Here is an 18,045-nt window from a genome sequence, read left to right as displayed (position 1 = left end):
TTTTCTTTTCTGGCACTCAAGCTCCCCCGGCTCCCCACCCCCCGCCCAGCGCCCTCCTCCCGGCTCTCGCCCCCACGTGGGGCGCCCCCTCGCGGCGCCCCGCCCCCTTCCCGCCGCTGGCCAACCGCAGCGCGGGTTTCTCTCGCCTTTGTTTTTTCTCCAATAGGAGGGGCGGATGAACCACCGGGGCCACGCCCCTGTTTGTACAAGTCTATAAATTGCGGCGCCGGCAGCCGCGCGCTAAGGTCGCTGAAGCTGAGGACGTCAGACTTTTCTTTGCAGCTCCCTGGATTATTCTTGCTGAGGCACTTGCAATTTTTTTCCGCCTTATTTGGGAAGGATTTCGCTGCCTTCCGAAGGTCTTGACGAACGCTTGGGCTCCGTAGGAAGACTTCGGGCTCTCCGGCCTCGGACTTTGCATTTTCTCCCTTGGAACGGTCGTGGGGCTGTTTTCCACTGTGGATTATAATTGCAACATGACACTGGAAGAGCTCGTGGCGTGCGACAACGCGGCGCAGAAGTAAGTAGCGGGGCCCCCGCCGCCTGAGGTCGGCCGGGCCGGGCGGGGACTGGAGCGCCCCGTGGCCGGCCCGGCGCTGACCCCCGTCTCCCTTGGCCCCAGGATGCAGACGGTGAGCGCCGCGGTGGAGGAGCTGCTGGTGGCTGCGCAGCGCCAGGACCGCCTCACCGTGGGGGTGTACGAGTCGGCCAAGCTGATGAATGTGTGAGTGAGACCCCGGCCCCCGGCTGGGCGCGGGTGGGGACCTCCTCCGCTCTGCACGCTCCGTGCTGCATCCCTCTCTTGCATGGGGCTGGGACACCCCCGTGTCCCTACTGTGGGTCGAGGGTCTTTCTGCCTTTTTTGAGGGGTGGAGGCTGCAGTATCCCGGTGCTGCATCATTTGCAGGCAGTCACCCCGTCTGTGCCCCTGCCTTACCCCGCCATCCTTTGAACCGAATGTCTTCTCCCCCACCATCTGTCTGCTTGCAGACGCGATCCCTTGCGCACCTGCAGTTTCTCTTTGGTTTTGCAAACTCCCCGCCATAACGGTGGCCCCTCCCCAGTCCCCAGCTGACCCACCATCCCACTCTCGCTCCTCAGGGACCCTGACAGCGTGGTCCTGTGCCTCCTGGCTATTGACGAGGAGGAGGAGGACGACATCGCCCTGCAGATACACTTCACGCTCATCCAGTCCTTTTGCTGTGACAACGACATTGACATCGTGCGGGTGTCAGGAATGCAGCGCCTGGCACAGCTGCTGGGCGAGCCGGCCGAGACCCAGGGCACCACCGAGGCCCGGGACCTGCACTGCCTCCTGGTCACGGTGAGCTGGGCCTCGGCCCCGCCCCGCACCCTCCCCACCCCGGCACCTGGGCCCGTGTTTGTCAACAAAGTCGAGCTGGCGGGTCTGCACCAGCTCAGCGCTCAGCCATGCTCGGCATGTCCCCGTGGGCAGCCGGCTGGGTCTCGGGGCCTTAGTCACCCAGCGAGCTATTTTGAGCCAGCCTGCTTTCCACAAAGGGGCCCTGGGAGAGGGGGGCTCCCCAGCCACTCCTGGGGCTCCCACTGAACCCCGTCTTCTCGCCTTCCCACAGAACCCTCACACAGACGCCTGGAAAAGCCACGGCCTGGTGGAGGTTGCCAGTTACTGCGAAGAGAGCAGGGAGAACAACCAGTGGGTCCCCTACATCCCCCTTCAGGAGCGCTGAGACCCTGCCCGGCGTCAGAACCTGTTGCTGCCAAAAAACACGATAAAATAAATATTTGATCCCCCCTCCCTCCCAGAACCCCCCCCAAACAACCCAACCTATGAGACCATCGGGGGCAGGATCGTTGGAGGCTGAAGACAGGAGAGGGAGTGCGCGGCCACCCCAGGGCGCCGGGGCTGGAACAGCGCCAGCAGCGGCCACCGTGTGAGGAGAAGATGGGACCCAGGCCAGCAAGAGAGGGGACCCTGGAGCTCAGGCCTGGCGACAGAGCAGAAGCTGGAGTGGGGGAGCTGTCCCCCCACACACAGGAGGGCCGAGACTCCACACTTCAGGTGTGGGGTGGGACTGATAGTACCCGCCCCCCTCCTTGAGACCAGAGCTGACATGTGCAAACGGGCCTTGGTGGGCCGAGGGTCCGCACCCTGGCCAGGACAGTACTTTGGGACTTGGGAGCCGGGGCTGATGTTGCTCTGTACCGGGGAACTCCCAGTCTGCAAACTAAATAGACAATTTATTTTGTTACTTGCACTTGTTACTTGAATCGGTGAAAGAAAGATGGGAAGCTTACAGATACATATATTTTTACTTCTACTATAATGGCCTTGTAATAAATTGTTAAATCTTCTGGGTTCTTGTGTATTTACCGCCGGCCTCAGTGCGGGACCAGGACCTCCACCTCCCCTGCGCTCCAACAGCACTGGCGCCGCCCACACCACCTCCTGCAGGCTCACCAGGAAGTGTTACTTAAGTCCGAGTTAGCTGCTCCAGGCTCCTTGCAAAAACAGTGCCTCTTCTCTCTGCAGCCGGCGCCACCCAAGTCCAACAAATCTTTGCCTCTTTTTTTTTTTTCTTCTCCCCTCCTCCTGCCCCGGAGCAATTAAAAGACCGGTTTATTACGAAACCTGGCCGCCGTGCCGCCGCTGTTACTCGCTGAGCCAACCCCAAACTCTGGGCACATATAGACGCACCCCTGGGGGCTGGCTGCAGCCCCTGCCCGCCCGGCTGCCACCGCAGCCCAGGTCCAGAGAGGTCAAGGGGCCACCTCGACCACACAGCGAGGTGGGCTTGGAGCTCAGAGCTGCCCCTGGGCTTGGGCGTTGCAGGAAGAGCTTTGGGGATCCCCCAGAGAGCAACCCCCCACCCAGGCCTTCTCCCTCCCACGGTGGGCCTCTGCACTGCACTAAAGAAAAAAAAGAATTTTTTTTTCTTTCCCCAAACTAAAATCAACAAGCAGAAAAATACCCCAGGAAGTCGTGCTCCCGGCCCAGCTGGGCTTGGCACGCTGCTGCGTTTTGCCTCTAAACCGAAACTGTGAGGCCTGGCCGGCCACCTCCTTTTCCCCTCCTTTTCCCCTGAACTCGCAGGCGCGGTGACTCCCCTGGCCCAGGGCAGGGAACTGGGAGCGCGGCCCAGCCCAAACTCCGGCCTCAGTCTTCCCGCGCCGAGTCTGCGGGGTGGACTCGCGGAGCCCGTGCAACACCCCTCCCCTCTGCCTCGCACCCCGGGGCCTGGGAACCGGGTGGGGAGGTAACCCAGGGGCCAGACGTAGGCCGCGACCTTTCCACGGAGCCCCACGTGGGCGAGTGAGGAAAACCCCGACGGCCCCCGGGGAGTCACGGGGCTGGGGGGAGCCCCAGCGGGGGAGGGAAGGAGAAAGGGGGAAATCCCAGAGGGAGACGAGGCGGGAGGGGCGGGAATCCCTCCTGAGGGGAGATCGGGAGTGGGGAGGGAGGAAAATGAGATGCAGCCTGGAGTAGGGACAACGCCCCCGCCAGCCCCGGGGAGCGGAATCCCTCTGCGGGCGGGGGAGGGGAGATGCTAAGAGGAGATACCCGAGCCCCGCGGGGTGGAGCGGGGAAAGGGGAACTCAGAGGGTCTAAAGGGGGTTGGAAGGAATCTCTGCAGGGATTTGGGGGAGGGGAGATTCTAAGTGGAGAGACCGGAGCCCTGAGGGGTGGAGGTGGGAGTTTGAAGAGGAGGGGTTTAGGGATGGGGGTGGGGCAAGGGGGAACCCTGAGCGGGAAGGGGAGAAGGGCCGAAGGAATCCCTGTAGGGGTGGGGGGGAAGGGAGTGAGGAGACGAGCTCCAGGAGAGAAGGGAGGAGTCTGAGGGGAGAGAGGGGATCCTGCTGGAGTTGGGAGGTGAGGGGACTGAAGCCCCGAGGGGTGGAGAAGGGACTGCGAGGGGGTAGGGGGTCGATGGGGAGGATCCCTGAGATGGGGCCCAGAGAGGGGAAGGGGAGCAGAGGCTGAGGGACCTCAGTGGGGGGCATCAATGGGGAAGGACTGAGGTGGACAGGGCTGAGCCCATTGTTCCAACGGTGACCTGGACTTCCCCCTGTCGAGGCAGGCGGGGCACCCAGGAGAAGCTCCCGGCCGGCTCCGCCCGCGGGTGTGGGCTGCTCTGTCCCCATCCTGACCTTGGCCAGACAAAAGGGCCACATGACCTCTGACTCTCTCCTCCCTAAGTCCCCGGTGCAGTGGGGGCAAGACCCCAGGCCCCTGGGGTCCAAGGAGATACTGGGCATGGGTGGGACCCCAGCTGTGTGACCCTCAGCTGGTACCTTAACCTTTCTGTGCCTTCAGTTGCTCCTTCTGAAAAATAGGGATAATAATGCTACCTACCTCATAGATTGTTGAGGTTAAATGAAACCTATATTCCTTAGATTAGCTCCTCTGACTCAGAATGTATAAAAAGGATTAGCCATTATTACAACTACACCTATTATCAGCACTATTACTGACCCCTGAATTTCCAGAAGCATCTCCTTTAATCCTCACAGCCACCCTGCGAATTAGCAGAGCCGAGACTAGGGTGAGGCGAGAGGGACACGCCTTCCGTGCAAAATTTAAGACAGCAGGAGACCAAAAACTCAGTGGGCAAGATAAAGAATATTTTCAAGCAACATATTTCTAACTCGAATGCAAACCAAAGAAAAAAACGAGAGAGAGACAGAGAGAGAATATCCCTTGGGGACCAAAACTGTAAATCAAGATAGGATTAGCCGATTTGTCCCTTTGCCTCTCTGCGGGCACCGTTCCTGACCCTGTCTTGATTTCAACTTCGATATTTGGCTCATTTACTTTGCAGGTTAGGGCTAGGGGTTAACTGACGACGCCGACGGGGCGTGGCTTCTCAGAGGGGGCGTGGCTTCCCAGGAGAGGTGAATTCCAGCTCTCTCCGCTGCCACCGCGCGAACATGCGAACTTGCAGGGTCATGGCTCTTACGTTCTGATATCAGTTCTCCCATTATTCTCATTAACGTTATTACTACTCTTGCTGTTGTTGTTGCTGTCGTTAAAAAAAGCATTGAGTCTTCCTGACCGAACCCAGAATCCAACGGCTGTTCGGAGGAGGTAATAACAGCAGCTCGGCTGATTCGGTCGTCGCTGGGTGCAGACACCCTTAACTTGACCACTGTCCACTGAGGACGATGCCGTTGTTCCATTTTCCAGAAGAGGAGCCTGAGGTCCAGACTGGAGGAGCCACGGCTTGGTCAGGAGTCTTGGAAACCCGGGGGGACAGGGAGAGGGGGCAGGCTGCACCCCAATACACTCCCCCCCCACCGCCAGAGTTCAGGGAGGAGTGGCCACAGGTCACAAAGGCTCGGTCACTGCTGCAGGTGCCCCCTCCCCGGGGCTGCCACTGCTGGGGGCTGGGTGCCAGGAGCAGGACAGTACAGGAAGACGCTATTCTCCAGCTGGGTGTGCATGGCCCTCCTCTCAGGGCACCCACGCTCACCTCCATCCACACCTGCACCCTCGGGCCTGAGACACACGCACACACAGCTCCCCAGACCTCATACACACTGTTGCCCACATGGGTCCCCCCAGCACTTCTGCGTGGAGGGCTCAGGCTCCAGCTTCACCCCATCCCCTTAGACACATGGCTTCTCTGAGCTCCCTTTCCAAGTCTGTCCCCTAAACATGCCGCCTCCGTCAAGCGTCTATCCCCACGTGGGCCTGTGCACACACACGCCACAGTGGACACGACCACAGAATCACACGCATGTGGACATATGTAAATACAGATGTGCTCCCTGTCCCCAGGCCTCAATGGTATGTACGCTTCCCGCTATTTCCTTGAACACTCCCTGCCCGGGAAAGGGGGCTGGCCTTGTGAGCAAGTCATGAAGCCCATAATGTCCCGCTGGACTTGGGGACTGGGCTGGGGGGCCAGAAGTGAGACAGTCACATAGGGCAGCAATACTGGGAGAGGTGATATGATAGTAGCTGACATTGCCCTGGGCCAGCCCCTCAGCCCTGCCATCTCTTATCCTTCTGAAGACAACCCCACGAGGTAGGTACTGTTATTCTCTGCTTTTTACAGGTAGTAATTCAGTTAGAACTTATATATATATACACACACATATATATACATATATATGTATATTTGAGATATAATTCACATAACATAAAATTCACCCCCTTTAAAGTATAATTCAGTGGGTTTTAGTATATTCACACAGGTGTGCAATCATCACCGTGATCTAGTTCCAGAACATTCCATCACCCCAAAAAGAAGCCCAGTCCCCATGAGCCCATGAGCAGTCACCCCCCTCCTCTCCCAGCCCCTGACGACCACGAATCCACTCTCTATCTCTTTGTGGATTTCCCTGTTCTGGACGTTTCATACAGGTGGAAGCACACACTCTGTGGCCTTCTGTGTCTGGCTTTTCTCACCTGCAGGACATCTGGGGGCTCATCCACTTTGCAGGGTGCGTCACTACCAAAGTTTGGGCTCGTAGTGCCCGCCCTGCGTCTGTGGGCCCCGGTGTGTGTACCTGGAATCCCAGCAGCACTAGCGCTTCCACCGCACCCTCATCCCACCCCACCCCTGGCATGCGGCATGGCACACGCACCCTGGGCCTAGACGCTGCTTGCACACCTGGCCCTCTAACCTGTGCCCAGAACCCTTCGTCCCTCCCTTTGCGCAAGCTAACACCCGGCACCCTCTTGTCCTCACCTCAGATGTCCTCCTCAGGGAGCCCTCCAGATAAGACCCTGAGAGCCTGCCTCCTGGCTCTGCCCATTTCCCCTGCCCCGCCCTGTTTGGAATGACAACTTCATCCTGCCATCCTTTGCTCCTTATCCGTCTCCTGTGTTAGGCTGCAGATTCAAGAGGGTTGGGAGAAATGTGTTTTTCTTAGCTTCCAGGCCCCTCGTGGCCAAGCCCCTCTTGGGACCCACTTGGCACTTCCTCAATGCTGTGGCCCGAAGATTCAAGCCCGGATCCGGAGTTACATATAACCAGAGATTGACCCAATCAGTCACCTCTTTCCCTGGAACAGACTGTTTTGTCCCTAAGAGACACACTGACCAGCCAAGTGCTGGGTCCTGGCCAGACGCAGTGACACCACCTCTCCAGGGAAGCTGGAACCTGGCGTGGAGGCTGCCAGCCCTGCGCTCTTAGGCAAATTGCTTCACCTCTTTGGGCTCAGTTTCCTTATCTGTACAATGGGCATACTAATCGGAGTGCCCATCTCTCAGGCGTCCTGAGTGTTAAATGAGTGAAGATATGTAAGGCACTTAGAGCAGAAGGGAGAGCCATCCAGAAGGGTTGGTTGGTATGCGACTATTTGATTCCTTCTACCTGTGCATGGCAGCATCTGCCTCTCTGCCTGTGTCCCTGTGAGTAGGGCTTGGTCTCTGAAACTGCGTGGCTACGTGTTTGGGTGGTTGGATCTGTGTCGCTACATGGCGTCCCTGAAGTTCACATGCACATGGGGCCGGGCCTCATGGTCCTGGAGTCCCCGGAGTGAGCCTGGGACCCAGAGCTCCTGACCAACTGGGGTGCCATGATTATTGCATGATTTATTGGCTCCCACTTCCTGAGGCCAGAAATCTGAGAAAAGGTGTCAGCCAGGCTGGTTCCTTCTGGGGCTGTGGGGCAGATCTCTCCAGGCTTCCCTTGCTTCTGGTGGCCTCAGGTGTTCCTTGCCTCTTAGATGTTTTTCTCCTGTATCTTCACATCTCTTCCTTCTATGTGTGTCTCTGTGTCCAGATGTCCCCTTCTTTTTAATTTATTTTTTTTTGGCCGTGCCACGTGGCTTGTGAGATCTTAGTTCCCTGACCAGGGATCGAACCGGCGCCCCCGGCAGTGAAAGTGCAAAGTCCTAACCACTGGACTGCCAGGGAATTCCCCAAAAATATCCCCTTCTTATAAGGAAACCAGTCACGATGGATCAGGGCCACCCTGAGGACTTCATCTTAACCTGATTATCTGCAACGATCCTATTTTCAGATTAGTTCCCGTTCCCAGGTACTAGGGGTCGGGACTTGCGCATCTTTCGAGGGGACACGATTCAACCCATAACCCCCCAATATTACCCAAACCTGAATTCCCAGTCACACATGTGGACACGTGAGACCCCTAGGCTCACATGCAACTGACACCTCTCTGTGTCTTGTCTACTCAGGTTTCCCAACTTAGTCCCAGCGGCAGCCCAAGTAACCCTGAACGAATGAAAACACACACCTGGGCCACTGCCCTCAGACACACAGATAAAGGACCACGCAGCCTCCAGCGCACACACACGAGCCAGAGAGGAAGTGGTGGGCGGGATTTATTTATCCACCAACCTCACCTTCCCTGTTCCAGGCTGTTCCTGGGGGCTTCGACTCCTTGGTACTGCCTGCCTGCACACAGTGGGTCCAGGAAAGGCCTCAGGACAGCTGTGTGGTGTTGGGGCTTGTACCCTCGGGTGGCTAAGGAGACGTGGGTAGCTAGCATCTCGGAAGAGTGGCTCTCAGACCTCAGGGTGCACAGGAGCCCCCGGCTCAGCTTCACATCTCTGGCTCCTCCCATTCAGTAGGTAAGATGGCGCCCCTGGGGGTACCCATGTCTGCCGGAGCGGGGGCTCCCCCTTTCTAGGAAGCTGCAGAAGGAAACCACGTGCTTTCTGGGACGGGCTTCTACTTAATGCTTCCCTGCTTACTCCCCGGGGTCGGGGTGGGACCTCTGGCCCTGTCCCTCTTGTCCTCAGCTTTCCCCTTCCCTCTGCAAACCAGCCCGTGGTCCCTTCGCTGGCGGTGCCCCACCCCCCCGTTCCCCCATTGCCTCACCTGCTCTTTTTTTCCCTCTCCCTGACTACAGGGGCCGGGCAGAGGCCGTGGCCTCCCGGTTAGATCTTCAGGGTCGAAGTGGTGCCCTGGGCACAGGCGGGTGGGGAGTGCTGGAGGAGCATGTCTTAGCTGGAAGGGAAAAGTGTGCGAATGACGCCCCCTGGAGTTGTGCACGAAAGATTCTGGGAGGCCTGCCTGCCGCCGCCCCCAAGCCCACCCCCCAGTGTGGAGAGGGAGGCACCAGATGGACAAGTTCGCCAGTCACCCACAGCCTTGCACACAGATACCCAGGGGCCCACGGCGACCACCTCCAGAGACCCAGAGTGACACACAACCCGAGTGACACCCCCGCCGAGGATGCCCGGGGAGTAGCGGGCGCACGCAAACACACACACACACACACACACACACAGCTGCATCTGGAAGAGGGCGGGTGGGGGGGTCCCTTCGCAGCACCTCCCCATTCTTTCCTGCCCTGTTGTTCCTCCTGGTTCCCACCCACCCCCTTCTCCCGGGCGCCGAGTTCCCAAGGTCCGGGGCTGTGCTGGGCTGGGGCGGGGTAAGGGGCATCGCGGGGCAGCCGAAGACCCTTTTGCACACATGCGCGCGCCCGCCCCAGGCGTGAGCGCGCAATCGCCGGCGTGCAGGCGCGGAGCGGCGTTTGTGCCGCTGCGCCATAAATGCCTCCGGGATGGCTGGCAGGGTGGCGGAGGGGCAGAATTCAGGCCAGACGCGGAGGGGCAGCCGCGGAGCTTTGGATTCGAATCTAGTCTCATCAGTTAACCGGCTACCGGCGCGCGCAAGCTTGACTCAGTTTCCCCCTCTGCAAAAGGGAAAGTCTAACTGCCCTCCCACGTGGCAAGGCGAAAACAGAGAATGCACCAAAGCACTTCGCAAAACGCTGGGCCTGGGCGACCTTTATTACCCCTTCCCTCCACCTCACCCTCCCGCCAGCCACTCGGGGTGGGGTGGGGGGCGCCGACCCAGGCCCCAGACGCCCCTCCCTCCCCAGCAGGCAGGAGTCCCGGCTTCCTCGTTCCTTAAATTGGGTAACTGGAGACAGAGGCGGGTGTGTGAGACAGAAATCCCCGACTGCGCGAAATGCAGGGGCCTGTCCCCCTCGTTTCCCCATGTCCCGACCCCCACCGGCGCCCCTGAGGGTGCGCCCTGGGCGCGCAGCCCGTGCGCGATCGGAGCCCCCATCGCCGGCCGCCGACCCCCTCCCGTGCCCCGCGGTGCCAGCCTCCCTGCGGTGCCCGCCAGGCGCGCTGTCTGCGGCCGCCCCGCCATGGAGGGGTGGTGTCCAGGCCGGCGGCGGCCCCGGCGGCGTCTCCCCCCTCCCAGCCCCTGGCGGCGGGCGGCCGGGCCGAGGGCGGGGCGTCTGCACAGACCCTCCTTTTGTGAGCGGCGCCTTCCCCGGGCGGCCTGGCGCGCAGGGGCCGGGCGCCGCGCCAGCGCCCGGAATAGCCTCCCCGCCCCGCCGTCCGCCCCACGCCCCGCCGGAGCCGCCTGACCTGCCCGGCCGGGCGCGGGGGGTGGGGGGAGCCGGCCGCGGCGGCGCGGGTCTGCGCGCACGAGGCCTACGGTGGGGAGCTCCTCTCCGGCTGCAGACGCCCACTGGGTCAGCCCGGGTCTGATCTGCGTGCAGGGCCGACCCCTCTCCTCCCTGCAAAGGCTACTGTGGGCCGACCCCTGTCTGCGCGCCAAGGCCTACTGTGTGCAGACACTCACCTGCCTACAAACACCTGCAGAGAGCGGATCCCTTCGTGCGTGCCAGCGCGCAGGGCACGCAGACGCTGACATTAAACACCCACCGTGTGTGGCACCTGAGCTTGTGCCCGCATCGTTCTGTACAGAGGTACATGCACGCTCACCGATGCCCGTTAGTGGAGACGTCTGTACCCTCAGATATCCGCGTCTGTGCAGGTATCACGAGCAGATAAAAACCCTCAGACCAGCACACCTGCACTGGCCAGCACCATGTGTGGTCACCAGGACTGCAAACTCTTTATAAGTTCAAATGTTTGCTGTACAGACCCCTGACGCCAGCAGATTTGGGGTGGGAGCAGCGTGGAGGGCACCCACTGAGAGCCGGGACCCTCTGCAAGGAGGCTTTGTGTGTGCCTCAGTTTCCCCTCCTGGAGAGGGACCCTTCTCTGCTTGAGTCTCTTCTGCTGGTCCCAGCTGTGAGGGGCTCTGAAGGTTCGAGAGAAAGGGGGTTGCACACCCCCTCCACCAGGTGGGTCTGGGCCATGGACTCAGGCATGCAGGGCTGGGGACAGGGCCTCCCCCGAGCCTTCCTGGAAGCCCAGGGGGCAGGTGCAAAGGCAGGTGGGCTCTGCGGGCAGCACGCCGGCGGCGGGTGGCTTCCCTGAAACTGAGCACAGCAGCTGCGAGAGGTTTCCGGGCCTGCCTGGCTCCACCCGGCCCCGGGGCACTCTCGGCAGAGGGGTGAGGCCGGCGGGCAGTGCCAAGGAGGAGCTGGGCCCAGCCTGCACATGCCCACATGGGAGCCACTGGGGACGCACACACACCCCGTGTGTCTGCGTGTGCGAACCCTGCAGTGCACACACCAGTGTGTGTGCTGTGCACACATACAGGCTTGCCCTTGTGGGTTGCGCGCTAACCATACAACACAGGCGATGGCCCCAGGGTCCATGTTCGCCCTCAGGCTCCTGGTGTGTCTCTAGCACCCCGGTGGGTGGTTCTTGCTAAGTATTTGTGGAGTGAACCAGGGAATAAGTGGACGCAACAGTTTGCAACTACGTGCCAACTGTTCACCACGTGTTGGGCATTTGCACATCCAGGAACAACAGAAAGATCCTTGGACAGACATTCTAGGCATGTATGCAGGGGTGTGAACAAGCTCACACCTGCACACACCTGTGGGTACCATGCGCACTGACCAGGAAACACCTGAGGCCGCCTTAATTCATTTACCTGCAGAAACCAGAGTCAGGTGTGCACACACAGGCCTTGAGGATAAACACACATTCCTGTGCACACAATTTCCCCTCTTCTCTGCCTGGGCTCTCCACCCGCCACCCGGCTCCTGGCCTCCCCCTCCCAAGGCCACTGGGTGTCCACAGCTGGGTTTGGAGGGGCTCCTCAGGGTACAATGAACTCCGCCCCCAACCCTCTGAACTTCTGTTACCAGGTGGCCCTGTGGCCCGGCATTTCCGTTTGAGCTTCTCCTCAGTCTTAGGCTATTTCTGCAGAAGGCTTCAGACTAACATGCAGCCAGAGTTGGCAGGGTCACAGCTGTGCAGGACGGGGGGCTTGGAGAGGCGGCTCCTAGATAGCCCCAAAAACCATCCTTCCATTTTATAGCCTAGCAAACTGAGGCCCAGAAGGGAGGGGCACTGTGAGAAGCAGACGCCCTGGCCAGGGCCCTCTTCTTTCTCATACTCTTGCAGCCCAAACAGTAGGTTCCCACGGCCTGCAGCCAGGGTGGGGACAGGAAGGTGGGGACCAGCCGGGAGGAGGAGGCCTGTGGGGGGAGGGGGCCTGTCTGTGTCCTGGAGACAGAGAGTGAGGCTGGCGGCCCAGAAACGCCCACCTCGGCAGACACACACAGCTCACAGCGACCCAATCTGGAACACACAGACACGTGTCCTGTTCCTGTCCTGTCCCAGAGGCTCCCAGCCCAGCTTCCAGATGGGCCTCCTGAGGCTCCTGCCCTGCTGGAGTGTGTGTGTGTGTGTGTCTGTGTGTCTGTGTGTGTTTGGCCTGTGTGTATGTGTAGGTGACGTGCATTTGTGTGAATGTTTTTGTGTGTATGAGTGTGCATGCGTGTTTGTTTTTTGTAATTGTGTGTACATGGGTATTTGTGTAGGTGTGTGTGTTTTTGTGGGTGCCTGTGTGTGCATGCACATGTATTTGTGTGTATGTAAACACGTGTGTATTTCTATGTGTATTTTATAAGTGTGTGTGCATGTGTTCATGTGGATGTGTTTTGTGTGTGCTTCTATGCACATGCTTTCCCCCCCGCCCCCCAATGTGGAATCCTTGTTCCCTGACCAGGGATCGAACCCGTGCCCCCTGCAGCTGAAGCGCAGACTCTTAACCCCTGGACCGTCAGGGAAGTCCCTGTGCACATGTATTTTTGTATGTATGTGCTTGTGTGTTTGTGTGTTGTGTGTGTGCTCACAGATGTGTGTGTGTGTGTTGGAGAGGGGCTCCAGGTGTCCCCAGAATCCAAGTTTCATATTCGGGGATCTAGCTTCACGGGTTTGGGGCTACTTGCACGTGTGCACACGCACACGCACACACACACACACCACCAACAACGGCAATAACAGTAACAGCTAGCGTCTACTGTTGCTTTACTAAGTACTGGGCACTTTTCTAAACACCTTACTTTTCTTTTTGAAGCCAGATGTATAGCGGTCTAATTCGGTCTAATTCGCAAACAGCAAGTTCATACTTTCTAGGTGTACAATTTGGTGAGTCCTGACAAATGCATACAGTTGTGTAACCCTTAACAACCAAGACTGAGAGCAGGCCACCATCCAGGTGTCCCTTCCTGCCCCTTTGTGTAGTCAATCCCCTCCCCCACTACCAGCCCCTGCCACCATCCATCTGCTCTGTCCCTACGGTTTGGCTTTTTTCAGGAAGTTACGTAAGTAGGATCACACAGTACCCGGCCTTCTGAGTCTGGTCCTTGAACTCAGCACAGTGCAGCTGAGACGCACAGACTTTATTGCATGTGTAAGCAGTTTGTTCCTTAAAAAAAACGGATACAATTCACATACCATAAAATTCACTCCTTTGAAAGGTATAATTCAGTGGTTTTTAGTGTATTCAGACTTGTGCAACCAACATCTCTAATTCCAAAATAGTTTTATCACCCCCCAAAACAAGCCCTGCCCTGTAAGCAGTCACTTCCCACCCCCTTCCCCAGCCCCTGACAACCAGGAACCCACTCTCTGTGGATCTGCCTGTTCTGGACGTTTCCCATCAATGGAATCACACCCTGTGTGGCCTTCTGTGTCTGGCTTCTCTCACTGAGTGTCAATATTTCAAAGTTAGTTGGTTCCTCTTTATTGCTGACTACGTATTGCATGGTATGGCCTGACCTCTGTTTACCTGTTCATCTGGGGATGGATAGCTGGGTTGTTTGCAGTTTCTGGTGATTAGGAATAAAGCTGCTGCAAACATTCATGGCGGGGTCTGGGTGTGCACCTACGTTTTCATTTCTCTTGGGTAATACCTAGGAGTGGGGTTACTGGGCTCCACGGTGCATAAACACGTCACATCTATTAACTGATTTAGTCCTCATAATCAAGGAGGTGAGTACTATAATTAACGCATTTTATACATAAGGAGAGTAAACCCTTCCACAGATCTCTCACACACACACACACACACACACACACACACACACACACAGCTCTTGCCTCTACCACCCACCCGAGGCCCGCCAGGACCCACGCACACGCCCAAGGCTCCCCACGGTGCACGCAGCAAGCAGCGCGGTTGTCACGCCCCACACCCCCGGAACAGACACTGATGGGGCCTGCAGACCCAGACGTGCTGCAGACACACTGCGATTTGTTCATCTTTCCAGCCAAGCCGTCTCGTCCTGACAGTAATTAGCTCCCAGACTGGCGGGGAGACGGTGAACAGGCCCAGAGTCATCGCCGCGGCCCCACGCCCACAGGCCACCGGCACCCAGCAGTGTGCGTGCGTGCGTGTGCGTGCGTGCGTGTGTGTGTGTCCATTCTGGGCATATCACAGACACGCCCTCCCTAGAGCCAGCTGGGGCCCCGCACGCAGGCCCACGGTGCCTTCCACGCGCGATCTCGTCCGTGAACTTGGGCACGCCCGCACCCCCCAGGCGCGCAAGTGCGTGTCCCTGCGGGCACCGGGGCACTCGGCGCTCGGGGAGCATGCGCGCGCGCTCCCGGGGCCGGCGTTGGGAGTGGGGGGCAGCGGGGGGCCGCGGGAGCACGCCCCGCCCCGCCCTGCCGCCGCGGCCGGAAAACCGGCGACGGCGGGCGCTGGCGTCACGGGTTTCCACTGGGCCCCCCGCGCGGAGGCTGGGATTCCCTGGCGCAGGAACGCCTGTGACGGCGGCGCCGGCCTGAGTCGGCCGCGCGGGGAGGCTGGACCCAACTGGGATGACATCAGCCCCAGCGTTTCTGGAGCCGGCCTGGGCGGGGAGGGCCTGGGCGGGGAGGGCCAGGGTGGGTGGGCGGGAGCGGGAAACCGGAGAAATGAAAGTGACTCAGGCTGCCGACACGTGCGCTGCGCTTTGTACCTGCTCGGCCCTGAGTCAGGTGCTGCCAGTGTCCCAATTTCCAGATGCGGAAACTGAGGCCCGTGGGCCCTCATCTGTGCGGCTTGCATGCCTGGCGCATAGGCCGTTGCTCAGTCCTCATCTCGGGGTTCTCAGAGTCGTCACCCAGTCCCGAGTGAGGGGCCGGGGCTGGAAGCCCCCTTTGCCCAGCGCCTTCTGGGGTCCGGACCCCCTACATGATTGTCTTCCTCTCTCTTCCGCAGCAAGCGGGCTCAGAGAGGGCCTGGGTTGCCCTGGCGCCACCCAGCAAGTCGGGCACTCAAGCCAGATATGTCTACCCTGTTGGTCTGTCTCCAGCCCTGGCCCCTGCGGTGGCCAGAGGCGGTGCCCGCGTCTGAGCCCGGGCTGCCCGGCGGGGTGTGCCCACCGGCTGGCTGCCTTAGTGCTGAGGCCAGGGCGAATGGACTTTAAAAATAGCCTGGGAGGAGGCGAGGGCTATTTTTAGCCCACGTGGCTCTGGCCCTCCCAGTTCCTGGGTCAGCAGCCCTCGGGCCAGGGCAGTGAGGAGAGGGAAGGGACTCCACTTTCCAAGGTCGCTTCCCCCTCCTGGTCGTCCCGACCCACCTGGGTGCCCGGATCACCCCGCTGCCCTTCTGTGCACAGCCAGCCCTGGGGTGGACGGTTGGGGAGAAAGGACCTGGGGGCGGGGAGGGGAGGGGTGGCCCGAGGCCACCTTTCCTGAAACCCCACCCCGTTCTCCAGCTGCCCGGGCCTTTTGTAGGGCGGGGAGGCTGGTTTCTATTTTGGGAAGGTGTTGGAATAAATTCCACCGCTATTTTTAGCCGGTTTGGGGATTCCTCCACCCAGGCTGGCCGTCCGCCTCTCCTCCTCCTGGCTGACCCAAGGCTTGCCTGGATCAAAAAGGGTAGACAAGGACACACAGCCCGCAGGAGTGGGGGGTTTCCCTTGGGGCAGACCTGGAGGGGGGAGACCCCCATGTTTCCTGGTTGCAGGGGAAGGGGCCTCTCAAGGGTGTTCCCACGTCCCAGGTGAGCCAGACCTTCTGGCCTCTCAGAATCCATGACCTACTACATCTGCATTCCACCTCCAGGACAGGGTGGGGCTCCCCAGACTCACCTTTCACCTCCTTTCAGGGTTGTGACACGTCTGCTCTTTCGGAGAGTGGATCTTGAGCTCTACAGTCTTTGGCTGGGGGCTCTCATGTCCCCAAGAGGATCATCTGCTTGGTGAGGGGAAACCAAGGCACAGAGAACCCAGGGCAGGAGTGGGACCCACCTGAGGCTCATTCGCTGATGGTTTCATCTCCATCCACACTTTACAGCTGGGCTTAACCTTGGGGTAGTGACTCCACCTCTCTGTGCCTCAGCCACCTCCTTCAGGAAAATGGGGTAATAACCATAATAGAGTTACTGTAAAAATGTGAGTGAAAGGATTAGAGATCTTAGAACAGGGTCCTGGCGGGTGATGGAGCAGGGGGCCCCAGAAAGGATGCGGCGATGGTTGCCTGAAGCCGAGGGGAACATTTTGGGTTCCCGCTCCACACTTCGCGACGATGCTCCAGCCACCTCCATACTCCTTACAGTCCTTGGGGCTCACAGGAGTGACCCCGTGCTATAGATCAGGACACCGAGGCCCTGGGATAACTTCACGGACCAAGGGTCTCATGACTGGTGACACACGGGAGGCCAGATCACTGTCCTCACGCTGCTGGCTCTGACCCGTGCCGTGTTCCAAAGCTGCCTTTTGCATTCTTTCATCCGTTCCTTCACTCACTCAGCAAATATTTGTGGGGCATTGTATGAGTTTCCTATTGCTGCTGTAGTAAGTCACCACAAAGAACACAGATTTATTATCTTACAGTTCTGGAGGTCAGGAGTTGGAAGTCCGTATTACTGGGCTAAAATCAAGGTTTCCGCAATGCCATCCAAGCTCCTTCTGGAGGCTCTGAGGAAGAATCCATTTCCTTGCCTTTTCCAGTTTCTCGAGGCGCCCGCAGCCCTTGGTTCACGGCCCCACATCACGTGGCCTTTTCTATTGCTTCGGGCATCATATCATCTTCTCTTTCTGATGAGTCTCCAGGCTCTGTCTCTGTCTCTCTGTCTCTGTCTCCCTCTCAAGGACCTTGTGACGAATTGGGTTTGCCAGGGGGAATCCAGGATCATCCTCATCTCAAGATCTTTAATTTAGTCCCATCAGCGAAGTCTGGAAAATATTCACAGGTTCCAGGCATTAGGACGGACATCTTGGCGGGGCGGGGGGCGGGGCGGGGCTTATTCAGCCTACCACAGGCACCTTCTTTGGCCAGACACTGCTGAGCGCCAGACAAATGAGGTGCAGAAGCTGATAGGTACTTGCCCTCGTGGAGCACAGGGGTGCGTGGCTACGTCCACCAGGTGGTCACAATGATGAACACATGATTATAAATAAGGTTGCTAGATAAAATTCAAGACACCTGGTGAATTTTTTGCAAAACAACAAATACTTTTTTTAGTATAATGCTATTATATTTAATATGATACTTGGGACATATTTACGGTTAAAAAAGAATTTTTAAAAATATTTTTTATTCATTTATTTATTTCATTGGCTGCGTTGGGTCTTCATTGCTGCACCTGGGCTTTCTCTAGTTGCGGCGAGTGGGGGTTACTCTTCGTTGCAGTGCGCGGGCTTCTCATTGCGGTGGCTTCTCTTGTTGCAGAGCACGGGCTCCTAGGCGCGCGGGATTCAGTAGTTGTGGCATGTGGACTCAGTAGTTGTGGCACATGGGCTTAGTTGCTCCGCAGCATGTGGGATCCTCCCTGACCAGGGATCGAACCTTGTCCCCTGCATTGGCAGGCGGATTCTTAACCACTGCGCCACCAGGGAAGTCCCTAAAAAATAATTTTTTAAAAAAGTATATAGGTATATAATATTTGAGTCATACACTAAAAAAAAAAGAATAGATGTATAGTACTCCCATGCGTGACTAGACCACAAGTTATAACTTACCAGGGAAAGTTTTTTTTTTTTA

At 58.5% G+C, this 18,045-nt stretch overlaps 1 protein-coding gene across 1 annotated transcript; it reads left to right on the top strand.

The window, feature by feature from the left end:
* Positions 1–230: 230 nt before the first annotated feature.
* GADD45B (growth arrest and DNA damage inducible beta) lies at positions 231–2,334 on the top strand. Its single transcript, XM_082620539.1, has 4 exons — positions 231–520; positions 623–724; positions 1,102–1,324; positions 1,596–2,334. The coding sequence occupies exons 1-4, from the start codon at positions 477–479 to the stop codon at positions 1,707–1,709; spliced, it is 483 nt and encodes a 160-aa protein (XP_082476665.1). The 5' UTR covers positions 231–476; the 3' UTR covers positions 1,710–2,334.
* The last annotated feature ends 15,711 nt before the right edge of the window (positions 2,335–18,045 follow it).

Source organism: Mesoplodon mirus (assembly GCF_964341445.2).
Source record: "Mesoplodon mirus genome assembly, chromosome: 5".
Classification (NCBI taxonomy): domain Eukaryota; kingdom Metazoa; phylum Chordata; class Mammalia; order Artiodactyla; family Ziphiidae; genus Mesoplodon; species Mesoplodon mirus.
This window is presented reverse-complemented; position numbering and strand designations above follow the sequence as displayed.